This window comes from Papio anubis, chromosome 8 (assembly GCF_008728515.1).
Source record: "Papio anubis isolate 15944 chromosome 8, Panubis1.0, whole genome shotgun sequence".
Taxonomy (NCBI): Eukaryota; Metazoa; Chordata; class Mammalia; order Primates; family Cercopithecidae; genus Papio; species Papio anubis.
Window position 1 is genome coordinate 93,079,587 of NC_044983.1, and position 18,470 is coordinate 93,098,056.

General features: G+C 40.6%; 1 protein-coding gene across 8 annotated transcripts in view; it reads left to right on the forward strand.

Annotated features, from left to right (window-relative positions):
• Positions 1-18,470, forward strand: part of MTDH (metadherin) — an 82,746-nt gene that overhangs the window by 51,470 nt on the left and 12,806 nt on the right. For 6 of the 8 annotated variants that reach the window (XM_009213395.4, XM_009213396.4, XM_003903000.5 and 3 more), the window contains 3 exons: positions 1,261-1,359; positions 7,983-8,107; positions 14,679-14,786. In XM_009213395.4, the coding sequence (XP_009211659.1) occupies positions 1,261-1,359; positions 7,983-8,107; positions 14,679-14,786 (332 nt within the window). The remainder of the gene's footprint in view (positions 1-1,260; positions 1,360-7,982; positions 8,108-14,678; positions 14,787-18,470) is intronic. The other 2 variants (XM_009213397.4, XM_031669682.1) reach the window with 1 other exon arrangement.

Here is an 18,470-nt window from a genome sequence, read left to right on the forward strand (position 1 = left end):
CAACCTACTCCCCTCACCTGAGAAAAAACAAAAACAGACAAAACTTATGAAATAATATTTTGTTTTCTTTAAATGCACTTGAACTTAGTCTCTAGACCTCCTGCAACTCTTCTTGTCTCTTTGGCTTCTCTCTGCCTCACCTCTCTAGATAACCACCTATTTTTTTAATGTTTCTTAGCCAAAACATTCTAGCTAACTCAGACATTTTCTAGTTCCCTCTTTCAGGGTTCTGAGGATACATAGCCCTGAAACATCCAGGACTAAAATGATCAATGGCAGAGATTTCTATTGTGTTTTATTTTCCATTAAGAAGAAGGAAAAAACAACTTTTTTTGACTTCTTGAAATTTGTAGGCAGGGCACAGTGGCTCATGCCTGTAATCCCAGCAGTTTGGGAGGCCGAAGAGGATCCCTGGAGGCCAGGAGTTCAGGACCAGCCTGGGCAACACAGGGAGACCCTATCGCTACAAAAAAAAATTTAAAAATAAGCCAGGAAACCAGGCATGGTGGCTTATGCCTATAATCCCAGCACTTTGGGAGGCCAAGGCAGGAGGATCACTTAAGCCTAGGAGTTCAAGACCAGCCTAGGCAATGTGGTAAAACCCCATCTCTACAAAAAATACAAAAATTAGCTGGGTATGGTAATGTGTGCCTGTAGTCGCAGCTACTTCGGAGGCTGAGGTAGGTGGATTGCTTGAGCCAAGGAGGCAGAGATTGCAGTGAGCCAAGACTGTGCCACTGCACTCCAGCCTGGGCAACAAAGCGGGACTCTGTCTCAAAAAAAGAAAAAATTTAAAAAGCCCAGCATGGTGGTACAAGCCTGTGGTAGCAGCTGCCTGGGATGCTGAAGTAGGAGGATCTCTTGAGCCTGCGAGGTTGAGGCTGCAGTGAGCCATGATCATGCCACTGCACTTCAGCCTGAGTGACAGAGTAAGATCCTGTCTTAAAAAAAAAAAAAAAAGAAAGAAAATTGTAGGTAACGAGTTGATGTGTAATACAAAACACAAAATCTAATGGATTGGTGCTAGGGAAAACATAAATTTCTGATCATTGAATTTGATCAAGTGATTATCATAGTTAATCTAAAATTACCCTCAATTCTACTTTTCCTTTTAACTTAACTCTTTTTCTAATGTCTGAATTTTTCCTTTTAGGAGAAATTTTTAAAATAAAGTCTCCGTGTCAAAGTATAAAACTATTGTTATGAAACACCATTAGGAAATTCCATTTTTAATTTTATTGCATTCGTTTTTCATTTAAGGGTCTACTGCTGAGCCAGTTTCTCAGTCTACCACTTCTGATTATCAGTGGGATGTTAGCCGTAATCAACCCTATATCGATGATGAATGGTCTGGGTTAAGTATGTCCTTTTAAAAATTATCAGTTATTTTTTTCAGAATTTTCTTTCTAGCACCCTGAATTCATGCTTTATGTTTTAATTTTAATTCTAATTTCTCACCTTTAAAGGTCATAATATAATTTAATACCAAATGTACTACTTGAAACCTGATTATTGAATACCTGTAGAATTAAAACTGAATTTTCATAATTGAGGCAATATTTAAACATAAAGTTTTCTTCTGGTTGCTCTGTAATATTTCTAGTTTTTAAATTTTTTGTTTTAAATGAATGTCTGTTTCTCCTCCTAGGTAGTATAATAGACTGACTTCAATATACAGGAATGGCTTTGTATTTGTGAAGTGTACACACATTTTTGTGCTGGTGGAAAACTACTTTCCTAACCCAGTTGCCAACAGAAGTTTAGTTAAAGGAAAACTCATTTTAGAAAGAAAGAATATGGTTTGTATGTTCAGAAAGTTCATGCCGTCTTCATTTAAAAAAACCAAAAATACGAGGTTTTTCCCTCACAAACCTAAATCTCAAAATTTACTTTCTCTGAATTTTTATTTCACATCCTTTTTTACTATTTACTGTTTTCTACTGTTAGCACTTATATGTTCCCTGTGGGGTTTTCCACCATTTTTAAGCATATGTTTTGCTTCTCCAAGTAGAGTTAAGAACCCTCTGAAAATAGGGACTAGTACTGTTTTATACACTCAGGACCTAGTGAAAGCCTTTATACATAGGTGCTCGGTAGTAATAAGAATGACAATAAAAACACTGTACTGTGTGCCAGGTACTGGTTTTAGTCTTTTGGATTTTATTATCTCATTTAATGCTTAAAACATTTCTGTGTGGTAGGTTTTATTTGTTTCCACACTTTCCAGATGAAAAAACTGTGACAAGGGAAAGTTATCTAGCTTTCCCCAGGCCACACAGTTAGTTAAATGGAGGAAGGTGGTATTCATACCTTGCTAGTCTGGCTCCAGAGTTCATGCTCTTAACCACTCTCTGGTACAGGCTTGGTGATGATAGTAATCATCAAGGTAAGCTTGCGACATGTGGTTAAAGCACAGTTTTTACAGATTAAGGGAGATGAGGGGAGAAAGATCAGGGAGGACCATATTGTAAAGTGCCATGCCTTGAATTGCTGGCTAAAGATCAGGGAGCTGGGGGTTTTCAGTACTAGCTTAGACAGTAGATATGAATTTTAGTCCTGACTCTAAAATGTAGTACCTCATATGGTTTGGGCTTTGTCACTTATCTGGGAGCTGTAAAATCGAGCAAATAACGTGTCATATCTGTTTTCATAGGTTGTTATGAGGTTTTAATGAGGTAATGGGTGAACATGAAAGCTCTGTAAATTACAGTCATCTCTCAGTATCCATGGGGGGTTGATTCCAGGACCCCCCTCAGGTTCCAAAATCCCCAGATGCTGAAGTCTCCTATGATAAAATGGCATAGTATTTGCATATAACCTACATATATCTTCCCATATATTTTAAATTATCTCTTGATTACTTGTAGTACCTAATATGGTGTAAATAGTTGTTATACTGTATTGTTTAGGGAATAATGACAAGAAAAGAAAGTCTGTACATATTCAGTACAGGCACAGTTCATTCTTTTTTTTCCTGTGGATACGCAGGGCTGACTGTGTATGAAGTATTTAAATCCAAGGTTTTACAAGGATGTGAAAGCACTATTTTTGGGAGAAAAAAAAAAAACGTGTATTTGTGCTTTGAAAGAATTATCAGCTACATGCAGAATAGAATTGAGGAGTGATTATAACAATGATAGGAGTGACTATAGGAAAAGCAGAAAGGTATCTTGGGCTGCTGTGGGTTGAGGCAGAGGAAAATTGAGTGGACAGGTCTCCAGGCTTTCCTGTCTGGACAGAATAGATCCACTTTTTATTTTATCCATATTAAGATACTTTGAATATGAAAAACATGATTGGCTGCTAAAATAAAAGATTTTTAAAACATGTATCCACAGGATTCTGTACTTAATCAAAGTAATATGTATCAGAAACACCATCTTCCTCAAGTTTGTTGTGCTGTATTGGCAGTCTTTTTAAGCCCAGAGTTTTTCTTCAACGTTTTCTCTGTAAACTTTATTTTCTGTGTCACCATCTTTAATTCTGCTCTATTATTGGTGCTCAGTGAATTTAATTATTACTTCTGAATTTCCAAAATGAATGATTTAGTATTTGAGATTACTAATCCACAAAGTATATTATGTTAGATTTACATTTACAGTATGATACAATTAATATATTGACCCTCCAGTTTGAAGACATACATTAATCCATTACTATCTTAACCATAAAGGAACAGCATTATTGTAACCCATGTAAAAAGTCAGACGTTGAATAGAACTTTTTCTTGGCACACAGGAGTGAATGAATTCACTGCAGCATAATGGAGTGGTTGAGAGCATGAGCTTTCAGGACAGACTACCTGGGTTTCAATCTTAACTTCCTTGCCTTTGCCCTTACGCAGGTTACGTGATTATTCTATGCCTCAATTTCCTCATCTGTAAAAATAGTAATTCCTCCCCAACAGTACGGCTGAGAAGATTAAATGAGTTAATACATATAAAGCACTTAGAACACTGCCTCACATATAATAAATATAATAAATATCCAGTAAGTGCTGCTGTTTCTGCTGTTGGTGTCCTTCTGGTGGCAAAATAAGTCTACCCAATGTGGTTAACTAACCCGGTGTGGTTAACACTGGAGAATGTCTTTCTAACATGATTGTTTTCTTTTATTAAAAAGTTATTAAAGTTTACGTTGAATTAAGTTCTGACAAGAAACAGCTGACAACCAAATAAAGACCAGCAATGAGATGCTTAAACCTAAAACATTATTCCATAAGCGAATTAAATGGAGAGACAAATTCCTTACCCTTTTGAAAAGAAAACCAGTATGGCTCTTTGAAAAGACATTGGCAGACTAATGGGAAACTTTAGAGATGAGAGATTGTAATTGAAGCAAACTATACTGTGAGTCATTTTTAAGGGAACTATGTCTAAGAAGTTTTTTAGTATATTAGGCCTATGAATCTTAAGAATTAGTTACTCAGGCCAGTGCCATGGCTCACACTTGTAATCCCAGCACTTTGGGAAGCCAAGGTGCAAGGATGTCTTGCGTCCATGCATTCAAGACCGGCCTAGGCAACATAGTGAGACCCCATCTCTACAAAAAAAAATTAGCTGGGCATGGTTCGCATGCCTATAGTCCCAGCTACTCAGGAGTCTGAAGTGGGAGGATCACTTGAGCCTGAGAAGTCTAGGCTACAGTGTGCCATGATCTTGCCACTGCACTCCAGCCTGGGCAATAGAGCGAGACCCTGTCAAAAAAATACTTTTACTAAGCATTTTACTTGATTTTTATTTTTCACCTCCACCTCCCACCACATGTATTAAGAAGATGGGTGAAATGTTGGTATATTGCCCACTCAGTTGCCTAAACTTTTTTCTACTTAATAGTTTCTTTTCTGGCAAGAAGTCTTAGAGACATGGCTTATGGACAGCAGTTTTCAAAATCTGGGTTTCTTATCTGTGAGAGTTAAGCAAAACCAATGATAGCTTTGGTATGTGAACCTCCTAAATGTATTATTAATGAATGCTTAGTATAAGATGAGTAGTTGGTTCTAGACATCTACTAGATTGAATTGAAGTTTATCTTACATATGAAGTATATCTTACTGAGAGGTTCATCAGAATTGTGAGAAATAAATTTTTAGCTGTACATGCCTTATAGATTAGAAACTGGTTTTAATATCATCAGTGATAATAAAAACAATAGCTACCACTTATTGAGTGCTTACTGCATTGCCATGAATTGCTTTACATGTATCTCATATAATCCTCTCAGCGATCCTATGAAGTTGATAATAGAGCCCATTAAGAAACTTAACCAAAATCATCTTGTTATTAAGTGGTAGAACAATATTCAAATGTACATTTGTTTGATGTGAAGGCCCATGCTCTTCGCCTCTGTGTTACTATGTAATACTCCAGATACTTGCTCATGGTGGTGAATTTAGAAATACAGGAAGGAACTTCCTTTTTTGTAACACATTTCACACTTGTAATCACCTGTTCCATGTTTTTCGTCCACTAGACTATAAATTCTTATGTTGTCTCTCCCTGTCCTCCACTAGCTTAGCTCTTCTCTGTTTCCACAGCCCTCATGGCAGAATCTATCACTCTGTATTTAATTGTTTGTTAAGCTTACCTATCTTCACCCCTGAATAGACAGACTACAAGCTGCATGTGCAGAGGGATTCTATTTTACTTATTTTTATATCTCTAGTACCTACCTAGCTCAAGTTCTAGCACATAGTAAGTGCTTAATAAGGATTGGATAGATGTAATTTCACTATTAAAATATATTTATTATTCCAACCTGGGCAATATAGTGACACCCCTTCTCTACAAAAAATTTAAAAATTAGCCAGGCATGGTGGCACACGGCTGTGGTCCCAGCTGCTCAGGAGGCTGAGGCAGGGGGATCACTTGAGCCCCAGGAGGTTAAGGCTGCAGTGAACTATGATTATACCACTCCAGTCCAGCCTGGGTGACAGAATAAGACCCTGTCTCTTAAACTAAGACAAAATATATATATTATATATATAATGTTTTATTTTCTTCTGTCTCTTCCTCATATAAATTTGAGATCATACTGTGTAGACAGTTTTGTCTATGATTTTTTTTTTCTGTGAGCATTTTCCCAGATTGTTATATATTCTTCCAAAACGTGGGTTTTAAAACCTTCATAAGAATGTATTATATCTCCCTGTTAAAAACAATAATAGAGTTCACCTGGAAAAATAAGAATAGCAAAAAGTAAATAAGAGTACTAAATAAAAGTAATGCAAACAAATTTGTCCTTCTAGATACAAAAATATATTGCAGAGTTATGTATAGCACTGTCCCAGGAATAGATCAGTGGAATAGAATAGAAATTCTAGAAACAGACTGAAATGCATATAAAAGAATTGAGTAAGGCCGGGCACGGTGGCTCATGCCTGTAATCCCCAGCAGTTTGGGAGGCCAAGGCAGGTGGATCACAAGGTCAGGAGTTCGAGACCAGCCTGACCAACATGGTGAAACCCTGTTTCTACTAAAAATACAAAAATTAGCAGGGTGTGGTGATGCACACCTGTAATCCCAGCTACTCAGGAGGCTGAGGCAGGAGAATTGCTTGAACCCGGGAGGCAGAGGTTGCAGTGAGCCAAGATTGTGACACTGCACTCCAGCCTGGGTGGCAGAGTGAGACTCCATCTCAAAAAAAAAAAAAAAAGAAAAGAATTGAGCATTGCTGGGTGTGGTGGTTCACGCCCATAATCCCAGCACTTTGGGAGGCAAGTCGGGCAGATCACAAGGTCAAGAGTTCGAGAGTTCGAGACCAGCCTGGCCAACATTGTGAAACTCTGTCTCTACTAAGAATACGAAAATTAGCCCGGGTGTGGTGGCGCATGCCTGTAATCCCAGCTACTTGGGAGGCTGAGGCAGGAGAATTGCTTGAACCTGGGAGGCGGAGGTTCCAGTGAGCCGAGATCATGCCACTGCACTCCAGCCTGGGCGACAGAGCAAGACTCCGTCTCGGGGAAGAAAGAAAGAAAGAATTGAGTATTTAATAAAAGTAGCATTAGGTATTAGTGAGAAGTGACTGGATTTTTCAGTTAAGCATTGTTGGGACAACTTGTTAACCACTTAGAAATAAAGCTTAACCTTTGTCATCTTAAACCATTGTAAATGAAACCTGACTATAAGTAGATTTACAGGAACATATATAGGAGTATATAATGTGCAGAGAGAGAAGGGAAGAATTAACTTTGAAAGCTACTTATTTAACCTGGGTAAAAGCAAAGACTGGTTTTTCCTTTTAGAATAAGTCATTGATAGCTTCCTCAAGGAGTTAAAAATTTAGTGCCTCCTATAGTGAAAGAAAGGGATCTAGAAGTCTAGAATAAAATTTATTTTTGATAACAAATGATGAGTGAAGCCCTGAAAGTTACTCAAATGCTTTTGAAATAATTGGATAAAAAACATATTGAATGATCTGAAAAATATAAGAAAGTACAGGTTAAGTATTAAAAGAAGGAGGGAAAAATAAGAGATTGAATATTGTCATGACTTGGTGAATTTGAAGAACCTAATTTTGAAAAGCTCATAAGGATAGGAGAGGTGTAGTATAAAATGACAGGTAGGGATTATAACTTTGGTACTACTGTTAAGAATTAATTCCAAACCCTAGAAAATAAATCAATTACAAAAATGTTGTAATAATCAGGGGAGAAAACAACCAGGTCCTAGACCAAGTTAAAAATGGATAGAGAAAAGAAATTCAGGAGACTGATAACAAAGGAATCAGAGAGTGGAATCAAATGGCTAATAAATTTTCTGGAATTTCTTAGAAATTCCATTTAACCATATGATATGCTTAGCAGAAATTGAATAAAGATTGTTACCATCATGTTACTTTTTTTTTCTGGCTCTTAAAATATGTTTGGGAGACAGAACAATAACTTAAAATTACAGCTTAGTTGAACATAAGGAATTTTTAGTTTTTGCCTTTTAACTTATGGCAAAAATGATAGACACCTAATTCACACTGTTAAATTTTAGATGGTCTGTCTTCTGCTGATCCCAACTCTGATTGGAATGCACCAGCAGAAGAGTGGGGCAATTGGGTAGACGAAGAAAGAGCTTCACTTCTAAAGTCCCAGGAACCAATTCCTGATGATCAAAAGGTGAGTATAAGAGATTCCTGGGTGTTTATTTGTTAATGGAAGAGACAGGCTGGGCATGGTGGCTCACACTTATAATCCCAGCACTTTGGGAGGTGCTGTGGGAGGATTGCTTGAGCCCGGGAGTTCAAGGCCAACCTGGGCAACATAGTGAGACCCCATCTCTATTTATAAAATAAAGCAACCGAAGGAGAATTCTGGGTCACAGAGGCTGACACAGTTGAGAGGGTCAGGGAAGCAATAATCAACAGCATCAGAAACAGCTAACCCAAGTTTGGATAGGAATGGAGGAGAGACAGTGGATAATAGCAACATGTGGTATCAGGAATGGTTTTGCTGGGATTGGGGGGGTTGTATTTTAATGATAGGGGAGATTTTGGTATAGGATCAGCAGGGTTTTTTTGTTTTTTGTTTTTTTTGAGACAGAGTTTTGCTCTTGTTACCCAGGCTGGGGTGCAATGGCATGATCTAGGCTCACTGCAACCTCTGCTTCCTGGGTTCAAGCAATTCTCCTGCCTCAGCCTCCCAAGCAGCTGGGATTACAGGCGCCTGCCACCACGCCCAGCTAATTTTTGTATTTTTAGTAGAGATGGGGTTTCTACATGTATATCAGGCTGGTCTCGAACTCCTGACCTCAGGTGATCCACCCACCTCGGCCTCCCAAAGTGCTGGGATTACAGATGTGAGCCACCGCGCCCAGCCAGCAGTCTTTTTTCTTTCTTTTTTTCTTTCTTTTTTTTTTGGAGACATTCTCATTCTGCCGCCCAGGCTGGAGTGCAGTGGCATGATCTCGGCTCACTGCAACCTCTGCATCCTGTATTCAAACAGTTTTCCTACCTCAGCCTTCTGAGTAGTTGGGATTACAAATTAGCCTGCCACTATGCCTGGCTAATTTTTGTATATTTAGTAGAGCCACCATGCCAGGCCTTTTTTTTTTTTTTTTTTTTTTTTTTGAGATGGAGTTTCGCCCTGTCTCCCGGGCTAGAGTGCAGTGGCACGATCTCGGCTCGCTGCAACCTCCACCTCCCAGGTTCAAGTGATTCTCCCTCCTTAGCCTCCTGAGTAGCCGGGATTGCAGGCATGCATCACTACGCCCAGCTAATTTTTGTATTTTTAGTAGAGACAGGTTTTTGCCATGTTAGCCAGGCTGGTCTCAAACTCCTGACCTCAAGTGATCCGCCACCTCGGCCTCTCAAAGTGCTGGGATTTACAGGCATGAGCCACTGCACCCAGCCAGGATTGGTCTTTAAAACAGGATATAGGCCGGGCATGGTGGCTCCCACTTTGGGAGGCCAGGGTGGGTGGATCACAAGGTCAGGAGTACAAGACCAGCCTGGCCAAGATGGTGAAACCCCGTCTCTACTAAAAATACAAAAATTAGCTGGGCATGGTGGCGGGCACCTGTAATCCCATCTATTCATGAGGCTGAGGCAAAGAATTGCTTAAACCCGGGAGGCAGAGGTTGCATTGAGCCAAGGTTGCGCCACTGCACTCCAGCCTGGACGACAGAGCGAGACTCCATTTCAAAAAAAACAGATATAATACTAATGGTAGAAGGAGGGGTAAATAAATGTAGAGGGGGACAGGTAACAGGCAATGTGAAAGTCAACAGCGGAGAAAGGGGTTTTAGATTGGACCTACAAAACGACTTCTTAGTACAATATCTTAATGTATAGTACCTTAATACATAGTAATCATTCAGATGTTTGTTGGACATTTAACACAATAGAACCCATGAATGGAGTAAAGACTTTATCATACATCATAGGAATTCTTTTTCTGAATATATTCAGAAATTACCTTTTACATTTCTAAGCAAAAGTGAGCTGTCATCAAAATGTTCATCAGTTGGGGAATGGAAAGATGTGATATGTTTATACAATGGCATATTAGAAGTTAAAAATGAGGCCAGGCACAGTGGCTAATGCCTATAATCCCTGCACCTTGGGAGGCCAAGGCGGGCGGATCACGAGGTCAGGAGATCGAGACCATCCTGGCTAACAGTGAAACCCCGTCTCTACTAAAAACACAAAAAATTAGCCAGTTGTGGTGGCAGGCGCCTGTAGTCCCAGCTACTCTGGAGGCTGAGGCTGGAGAATGGTGTGAACCCGGGAGGCAGAGCTTGCAGTGAGCCGAGATTGCGCCACTGTACTCCAGCCTGGGCGACAGAGACAGACTCCGTCTCAAAAAAAAAAAAAGTTAAAAATGAACTAAAGCTACATTATTAGCATTACGAATGGAATCTCAACATGCTGAATGATGAGCAAGTTATAAAAAGATAGAATATGTCATTTATAAATTTTTATATGTGGATACAAATAAATTTATAGAAAAATTGATTGGATAGACACAGAAATTGTTCACAATTTTGGTTACCACTGGGAAGGGAGTGTGAAAATGGAATTGGGAAGCGGTATAAAGGAATTTGAAATTTATCAGTAATGTCCTTTTTATTTAAAGATTTAAAATACATTTATCAAAATCTCAACTCTTTCATGGGACTTAAAAGATGTAGAGCTGATTTCAGCATCTTCCCATTAACGAAAATAGTATTTTGCCATGGGGAACTACATTTCTTTCATGGTTGGATTATAACGAAGTGGTAAGCTGACTGAAGAAAGTTCTTGTGACCTGAGTATCATTCATGGCATGGATCTGTTCATATGGCATTTTAATCATTACAAGACCTTGAAACAGCTTGTGGTGAAAACTTCTAGGGACATTTCTGCACAACTGGTAGCCAGCCAGCCTAGACTGAAAATCTCTTAGCTAAGTTTGTGCCAGATTTTGTTTTGTTTTTCCATCTGCTTGTAATTTCTGTAAGCTGTTTGGTAGTTTGTGAGACCACCAAAATCATTATAGTGACTATAGTGCTGAGCAGAGAAATGGCAGCTACTTAGAATCATCTCTTCCTGTAAAGATAGTCTAGGAATCTAGGTTGTCATTTGTGAGAATAAACAAACAGCATTTTTCCGTAGAAAGTTAAACTACAGTGCTTACTTCAGCAGCACATACACTAAAATTGAGGCCAGGTGCAGTGGCTAACACCTGTAATCCCAGTACTTTGGGAGGCCAAGGTGGGCAGATCACCCGAGGTCGGGAGTTTGAGACCAGCCTGGCTAACATGGTGAAACCCTGTCTCTACTAAAAATACAAAAAAAAATTAGCTGGACATGGCGGTGTGCACCTATAATCCCAGCTACTCAGGAGGCTGAGGCACAAGACTCACTTGAACTGGGAGGCAGAGGTTGCAGTGAGCCACTTCACTCCAGCCTGAGCAACAGAGTGAGACTATCTCAAAAAAAAAAAATAAAAGAATAAGGCCGGGCACAGTGTCTCATGCCTGTAATCCCAGCACTTTAGGAGGCCAAGGTGGGTGGATCACCTGAGGTCAGGAGTTCAAGACCAGCCTGACCAACAAGGTGAAACCTGCCTCTACTAAAAATAGAAAAATTAGCTGGGCGTGGTGGTGTGCACCTGTAATCCCAGCTACTTGGGAGACTGAGGCAGGGGAATTGCTTGAACCCGGGAGGTGGAGGTTGCAGTGAGCCAAGATGGCACCATTGCGCTCCATCCTGGGCAACAGAGCAAGACTCCATCTCCAAAAAATAAATAGATAGAAAGATAAGATACAAAGAAGATTGGCATGGCCTCTGCATCATTATGAATATTAACATAACAGTGCTAACTTGATAGGTATTTTTTTGTCCTGCAGAATGCTATTTTCAATGACATGACTTCTCAAATTCAGTTATTTAAATTAAACCTTTTATTTTGAGATAATTGTAGATTCAAATGCAGTTACAAGAAATAATACAAGCCGGGTGCGGTGGCTCAAGCCTGTAATCCCAGCACTTTGGGAGGCCGAGACGGGCAGATCATGAGGTCAGGAGATCGAGACCATCCTGGCTAACCCGGTGAAACCCCGTCTCTGCTAAAATATACAAAAAAAACTGGCCGGGCGAGGTGGCGGGCTCCTGTAGCCCCAGCTACTCGGGAGGCTGAGGCAGGAGAATGGCGTAAACCCAGGAGGCGGAGCTTGCAGTGAGCGGAGATCCGGCCACTGCACTCCAGTCTGGGCGACAGAGCGAGAGTCCGTCTCAAAAAAAAAAAAAGAAAGAAAGAAAGAATACAGGCCAGGCACGGTGGCTCACGCCTGTAATCCCAGCACTTCAGAAGACCAAGCTAGGAGGATCACTTGAGCCCACATGTTTGAGACTAGCCTGTACAACATAGCAAGACCCTATCTCTAATATTTTTTAAAAAAAAAATACAGAAGGCCGGGCGCGGTGGCTCAAGCCTGTAATCCCAGCACTTTGGGAGGCCGAGACGGGTGGATCACGAGGTCAGGAGATCAAGACCATCCTGGCGAACACGGTGAAACCCCGTCTCTACTAAAAAATACAAAAAACTAGCCGGGCGAGATGGCGGGCGCCTGTAGTCCCAGCTACTCGGGAGGCTGAGGCAGGAGAATGGCGTGAACCCGGGAGGCGGAGCTTGCAGTGAGCTGAGATCCGGCCACTGCACTCCAGCCTGGGTGGCAGAGCGAGACTCCGTCTCAAAAAAAAAAAAAAAAATACAGAAAAATCAGCCTATAGTCCCAGCTCCTCAAGTGGCTAAGGCAAGAGCATCAGGAGGTCAAGGCTGTGCAGTGAGCCTTGATTGCACCACTGTACTCCAGCCTGGGCAACGGAGCAAGACGCTGTCTTGAAAAAAAAAAAAACAAAACCAGACAGGAATGAAACAGAGTGATCCCCTGTACCCCTTCTATCCAGTTTTCTCCAGTAGTAACATGTTAAAAAACTATAATACTGCACAGTCATGCAGTAGCCATCCCCACCGCTCCCCACCTCCACTTATACACAGGGGATACATTCCAAGACTCAGTGGATGCCTGAAACCAGTGTCAAACCCTACGTATACTATGCTTTTTCCTATACATACCTCTGATAAAGTTTAATTTGTAAATTAGTAAAAGATTAACAACAGTAATCATAAAACAAAACAGTTATAAAATTTACTGTAATAGATGTTTTGTGAATGTGGTCTCTCTCACTTTCTGTCTCTTTCAAAGTACTTTAATATCAGACTGAGGTTGACCGCAGGTAACTGAAACTGCAGAAAGAAAAACTGCGAATAAGAGGGAACTACCTTTTCACAAGTGGCATGCTTACATTGATGCAATCAAGATACAGAACATTTATCATTTCAAGAATGTTTTATTAATGGAATTATATATTATATATATATAGAGAGAGAGAGAGAGAGACACACACGTATGTATATATCCTTTTGCTATGGTTTTTGTTTGTTGGTTTGATTGAGATGGAGTCTTGCTCTGTTACCCAGGCCGGAGTGCAGTGAAATGATCTCGGCTCACTGCAGCCTCCGCCTCCTGGGTTCAAGCAGTTCTCCCATCTCAGCCTCCCGAGTAGCTGGGATTACAGGTGCATGCCATCAGGCCCAGCTAATTTTTTTATTTTTAGTAGAGACAGGGTTTCACCATAGTGGTCAGGCTGCTCTTGAACTTCTGACCTCAGGGGATCCACCCGCCCTGGCCTCCCAAAGTGCTGGGATTACAGGCTTCAGCCACTGCTCCTGGCCTTTATATGTTTTTTTGTTTGTTTGTTTTGTTTTCACTCAACATAATTCTCTGGAGATTCATCCAGGTTGTTGTATGTATCGGTAGTTGTACCTTTTTACTGCTGAGTGATATTCCATGGTCTGGATGTACCTCAGTTTCTTTAACCATTTACCTATTGAAGGACATACGGGTCCTTTCCAGTTTGGGACTATTATGAATAAAGCTGCTAAATATGTAGGCTTTCAGAAGTCTCTGTCTAAACATAAGTTTTCATTTCAATCTATTATGATAGTTGCATATTTTAGTATTTTAAGAAACTGGTTTTTCTGTATCCTCACCTAAATTTGCAGTTGTCACTGTTTTTTATTTTAGCAGTTCTAATAGGTGTATAGTGATAACTCATTGTGGTTTTAATATGCATTTGCCTAATAGCAAATGGAGTTGAGGTTTTTTCCATGTGTTTTTTTGCCATCTGTGTATGGTCTTGGGTGAAAGAACATTTGTCTGTTCATGTCTTTTGCTTATTTTCTAAGGGGATTTTTTTTTTTTAATTTGAGTGTTCCTTATATTGTATGGATACTAGTTCCATGGGTGGAACTATATGGCTTGCAAATATATTCCCCCATTGTGTAGCTTGTTATTTCATTCTCTTAACAGGGTCAGATAAATTTTAATGCAAATTGCACTACATTTGAACTTCAAAATAGAATTACCTATTCAGTGAGTTTTTAAAACACTAAAGTTTACACAGCTCTCTATGTTGCAGCGAGTGATGGGTGACATAGACACACTGAGAGAATGAGGTTCCATGTATTTTGTTATTTTTTAAGTAGGTAGTTCTTGATCCGTTTTATTACTTATTACTAGTTTTTATTTAGATTTTGGGAAACGAAGACTGTACCTAATGAATGAAATTATTTCATAATAATTTTCTAAATAATGGAAATATAACCATTTGGTTCTCTTTAATATTTTTGCTTTTAACCTAAGGTCTCAGATGATGATAAAGAAAAGGGAGAGGGAGCTCTTCCAACTGGGAAATCCAAAAAGAAAAAAAAGAAAAAGAAGAAGCAAGGTGAAGATAACTCTCACGCACAGGTAAAATGTCAAAACAACAAGGATTCATTAAGCGCCTCCTGCTTAAAATGTGAAAAGATGAGGTACAGATGCTAAGAATATATAGAGATAAAAGACAGTATGAGACATCATGTTGATTTGGAAAGTCATGGAATGTTTTACATATTCAATTCATCTTATTGTAATGTTATTGCTCAAAAAATTCATGTTAAAGGTGTTGCTAAAGTCAAAAATAAGTAAAATTCCAAATTATTGATGCATTTTTTAATTATATAATGGTGAAATGGGAAAAGAGATACAGTATTTTACACATACAAAAATTCCTTTTGAGTAACTGGAAAGTAACATTTAGCGCACACAGAAAAACCATGTGTATAACAAGTGGAGTCTTTCACTTTGAGTTTGCTGGTTATTTCACTTAGTAGTATCTTTTCCTTCTTTTTTGACAGCTACCCAACAGACATTTCCTCTTTCCATCACTCATACATTTTTCTTTTTTTGAGGCGGAAATTACCTGTCGCCCAGGCTGCACGGTCTGCTCACATCGCAGCCTCCCGGTCACAGCTTTACTCCTCCCCTGCCCCCAGCTCCTCCCAAGCAAGTAGCTGGGATCATAGGCGCCCCACCGCCTCACACTTTTTTTTGTGTGTTTTACTAGAGACGGGTTTCACCGCAGCAGCTGCCAGGATGGTCTCGATCTCCTGACCTCGTGATCCCGCCGCCCACCTCGGCCTCCCAAAGTGCAGGGATTACAGGCGTGAGCCACCGCGCCCGGCCACATTTTCTTTTTTTTCTTTTTCTTTGATCTCTCCTATCTGGGGGGAAAAAAGTAAATTATACTAAAAATGAAGTCAGAGATGAAATTTTAACCGGGCACAATGGCTGACACTTGTAATCCCAGCACATTGGAAGGCCAAGGTGGGAGGTTTGCTTCAGTCCAGGAGTTTGAGACCAGCCTGGGCAACATGGCAAAACCCTGTCTCTACAAAAATTAGCCAGGCATGGTGGCATACGCTTGTAGCCCCAACTACTCAGGAAGCTGAGGTGAGAGGATCACTTGAGCCCGGCAGGCAGAACTTGCAGTGAGCCAAAATCACACTATTGTACTCCAGCCTGGGTCACAGAGCAAGACCCTGTCTCAAAAAAAAAAAAGTATTTTAATTTCAAATATATCAGATTATTAGAAACATATCAGTTTTTTTAAAGCACTAATACTGTTACATTATAACTTCTTAAAATATTTGTATTCCTTACTATAACTGTAATTAATTGTTCAAATGTAGGAGACAGGGAGCCGCAATTTCTAGGGATAGACCACATAGTAGTTTTTCCTACTTACTGTTCTATTTGTTTATCTTTTTTTTTTTTTTAATTTATTTTTTGAGACAGAGTCTGGTTCTGTTGCCCAGGCTGGAGTACAGTAGTGCAATCTCAGCTCATTGCAGCCTCTGCCTCCCGGGTTCAAGCGATTCTCTTGCCTCAGCTTCCCAAGTAGCTAGGATTACAGGCACATGCCACCACGCCTGACTAATTTTTGTATTTTTAGTAGAGACAGGCTTTCGCCATGTTAGCCAGGCTGGTCTCAGGTGATCTGGCCTCAAGTGATCCGCTCAACTCGGCCTCCCAAAGTGCTGGGATTACAGGCATGAACCACCGCGCCCAGCCTTATTTATTTTTGAGACGGAGTCTCATTGTGTCGCCCCAGCTGGAGTGCAGTGGCACAGTATCACCTCACTGTAACCTCCGCCTCCCAGGTTCAAGTGATTCTCCTGCCTCAGCCTTCCAAGTAGCTGGGATTACAGGCATGAGCCACCACACCCAGCTAATTTTTGTATTTTTAGTAGAGAGGGGATTTCACCATGTTGGCCAGGCTGGTCTGGTCTCAAGTGATCTGGCTTCAAGTGATCTTCCCACCTCAGCCTCCCAAAGTGCTGGGATTACAGGTGTGAGCCACCAAGCCCAGCCACTTACTGTTTTTGGAAGAAGTTTCATGGCTTTTTAAAGAAATATGTATTCAGTTATTTTTTATTGTGGGAAATACAAGCCCTCATAAATGATACAAGCTTATTATCAACACTTACTTTTTCAGTAGTAAAAATGGATGGGCATTAAAGGTGTAACATAGCTAAGATCAATGGATATGAACAAACTAAAACTATATGATAGATATGCTGTTCTTGTTAGCTGGAGCTGGGAGATGAGAAATGTTACATCTATCCTTTGTTAGTAGTACTACCTAAAAACCATTTTAGCCAAGTTCTTCTTGAGTTTCTTTGACTTAGAGTATTTACTAATGATACTTTTGTGGATTGTGGATTAGTTGAGTTCCTGTTAAAAGAAATTTTGTAGGATGTATTCTGAAATGTTTAATGTGTTGGCAGAGGTCATTAACGTGAACGTTTCTTTGGTATTCTGATTATTCTTTTTAAAATGTTGGCTGTGTGTGTTTTTTTTTTTTTTTTTTTGAGACGGAGTCTCGCTCTGTTGCCCAGGCTGGAGTGCAGTGGCCGGATCTCAGCTCACTGCAAGCTCCGCCTCCCGGGTTCACGCCATTCTCCTGCCTCAGCCTCCAGAGTAGCTGGGACTACAGGCGCCCGCCACCTCGCCCGGCTAGTTTTTTGTATTTTTTAGTAGAGACGGGGTTTCACCGGGTTAGCCAGGATGGTCTCGATCTCCTGACTTTGTGATCCGCCCGTCTCGGCCTCCCAAAGTGCTGGGATTACAGGCTTGAGCCACCGCGCCCGGCCGGCTGTGTTTTTAAAAATACAATGAATGAGTATTCTAGGTTTAGAGTCAGATCTATATTCTGAATCTTGTTCTGTCATTCTTTTTTACCTTGCACAAGTTACATAACTGCATAAGTTGTTTGGAGAATTAGATATCCATGAAGTTCTATGCTGAGTACATAGCACATATATCCTACTAATAACAGGTTATGACTGGGTGCAGTGGCTCATGCCTATAATCCCAACACTTTGGGAGGCCGAGGCGGGCAGATCACCTGAGGTCAGGAATTCAATACCAGCCTGACCAACATGGAGAAACCCCGCCTCTACTACAAATACAGAATTAACCGGGGGTGGTTGCATGCGCCTGTAGTCCCAGCTACTCGGGGGGCTGAGGCAGGTGAATCACTTGAACCCAGGAGGCAGAGGTTGCAGTGAGCCAAGATTGCGCCATTGCACTCCAGCCTGGGCAACAAGAGTGAAACTCCATCTTAAAAAAAAAAAAAGTTAGACTGGGTGCCGTGGCTCACGCCTGTAATCCCAGCGCTTTGGGAGGCCAGGGCAAGTGGATCACAGGGTCAGGAGTTCGAGACCATCCTGGTCAACATGGTGAAACCCCATCTCTACTAAAAATACAAAAATTAGCCATGTGTGGTAGCTGGCGCCTGTAGTCCCAGCTACTTGTGAAGCTGAGGCAGGAGAATCGCAGGTTGCAGTGAGCTGAGATTGCACCAGTACACTCCAGCCTGGGCAACAGACTGAGACTCTGTCTCAAAAAAAAAAAAAAAAAAAGTTGTTGTTTCTTTTTGTTTTGTTTTGTTTGTTTTTTGAGACATTCCATTCTGTTGCCAGACTGGAATACAGTGACTTCATCACAGCTCACTGCAGCCTCGACCTCCTGGACTCAAGGGACCCTCTTGCTTTCTTGCTTCAACCTCCCAAGTAACTAGGACTACAGGCAGGCACCACCATGCCCAGC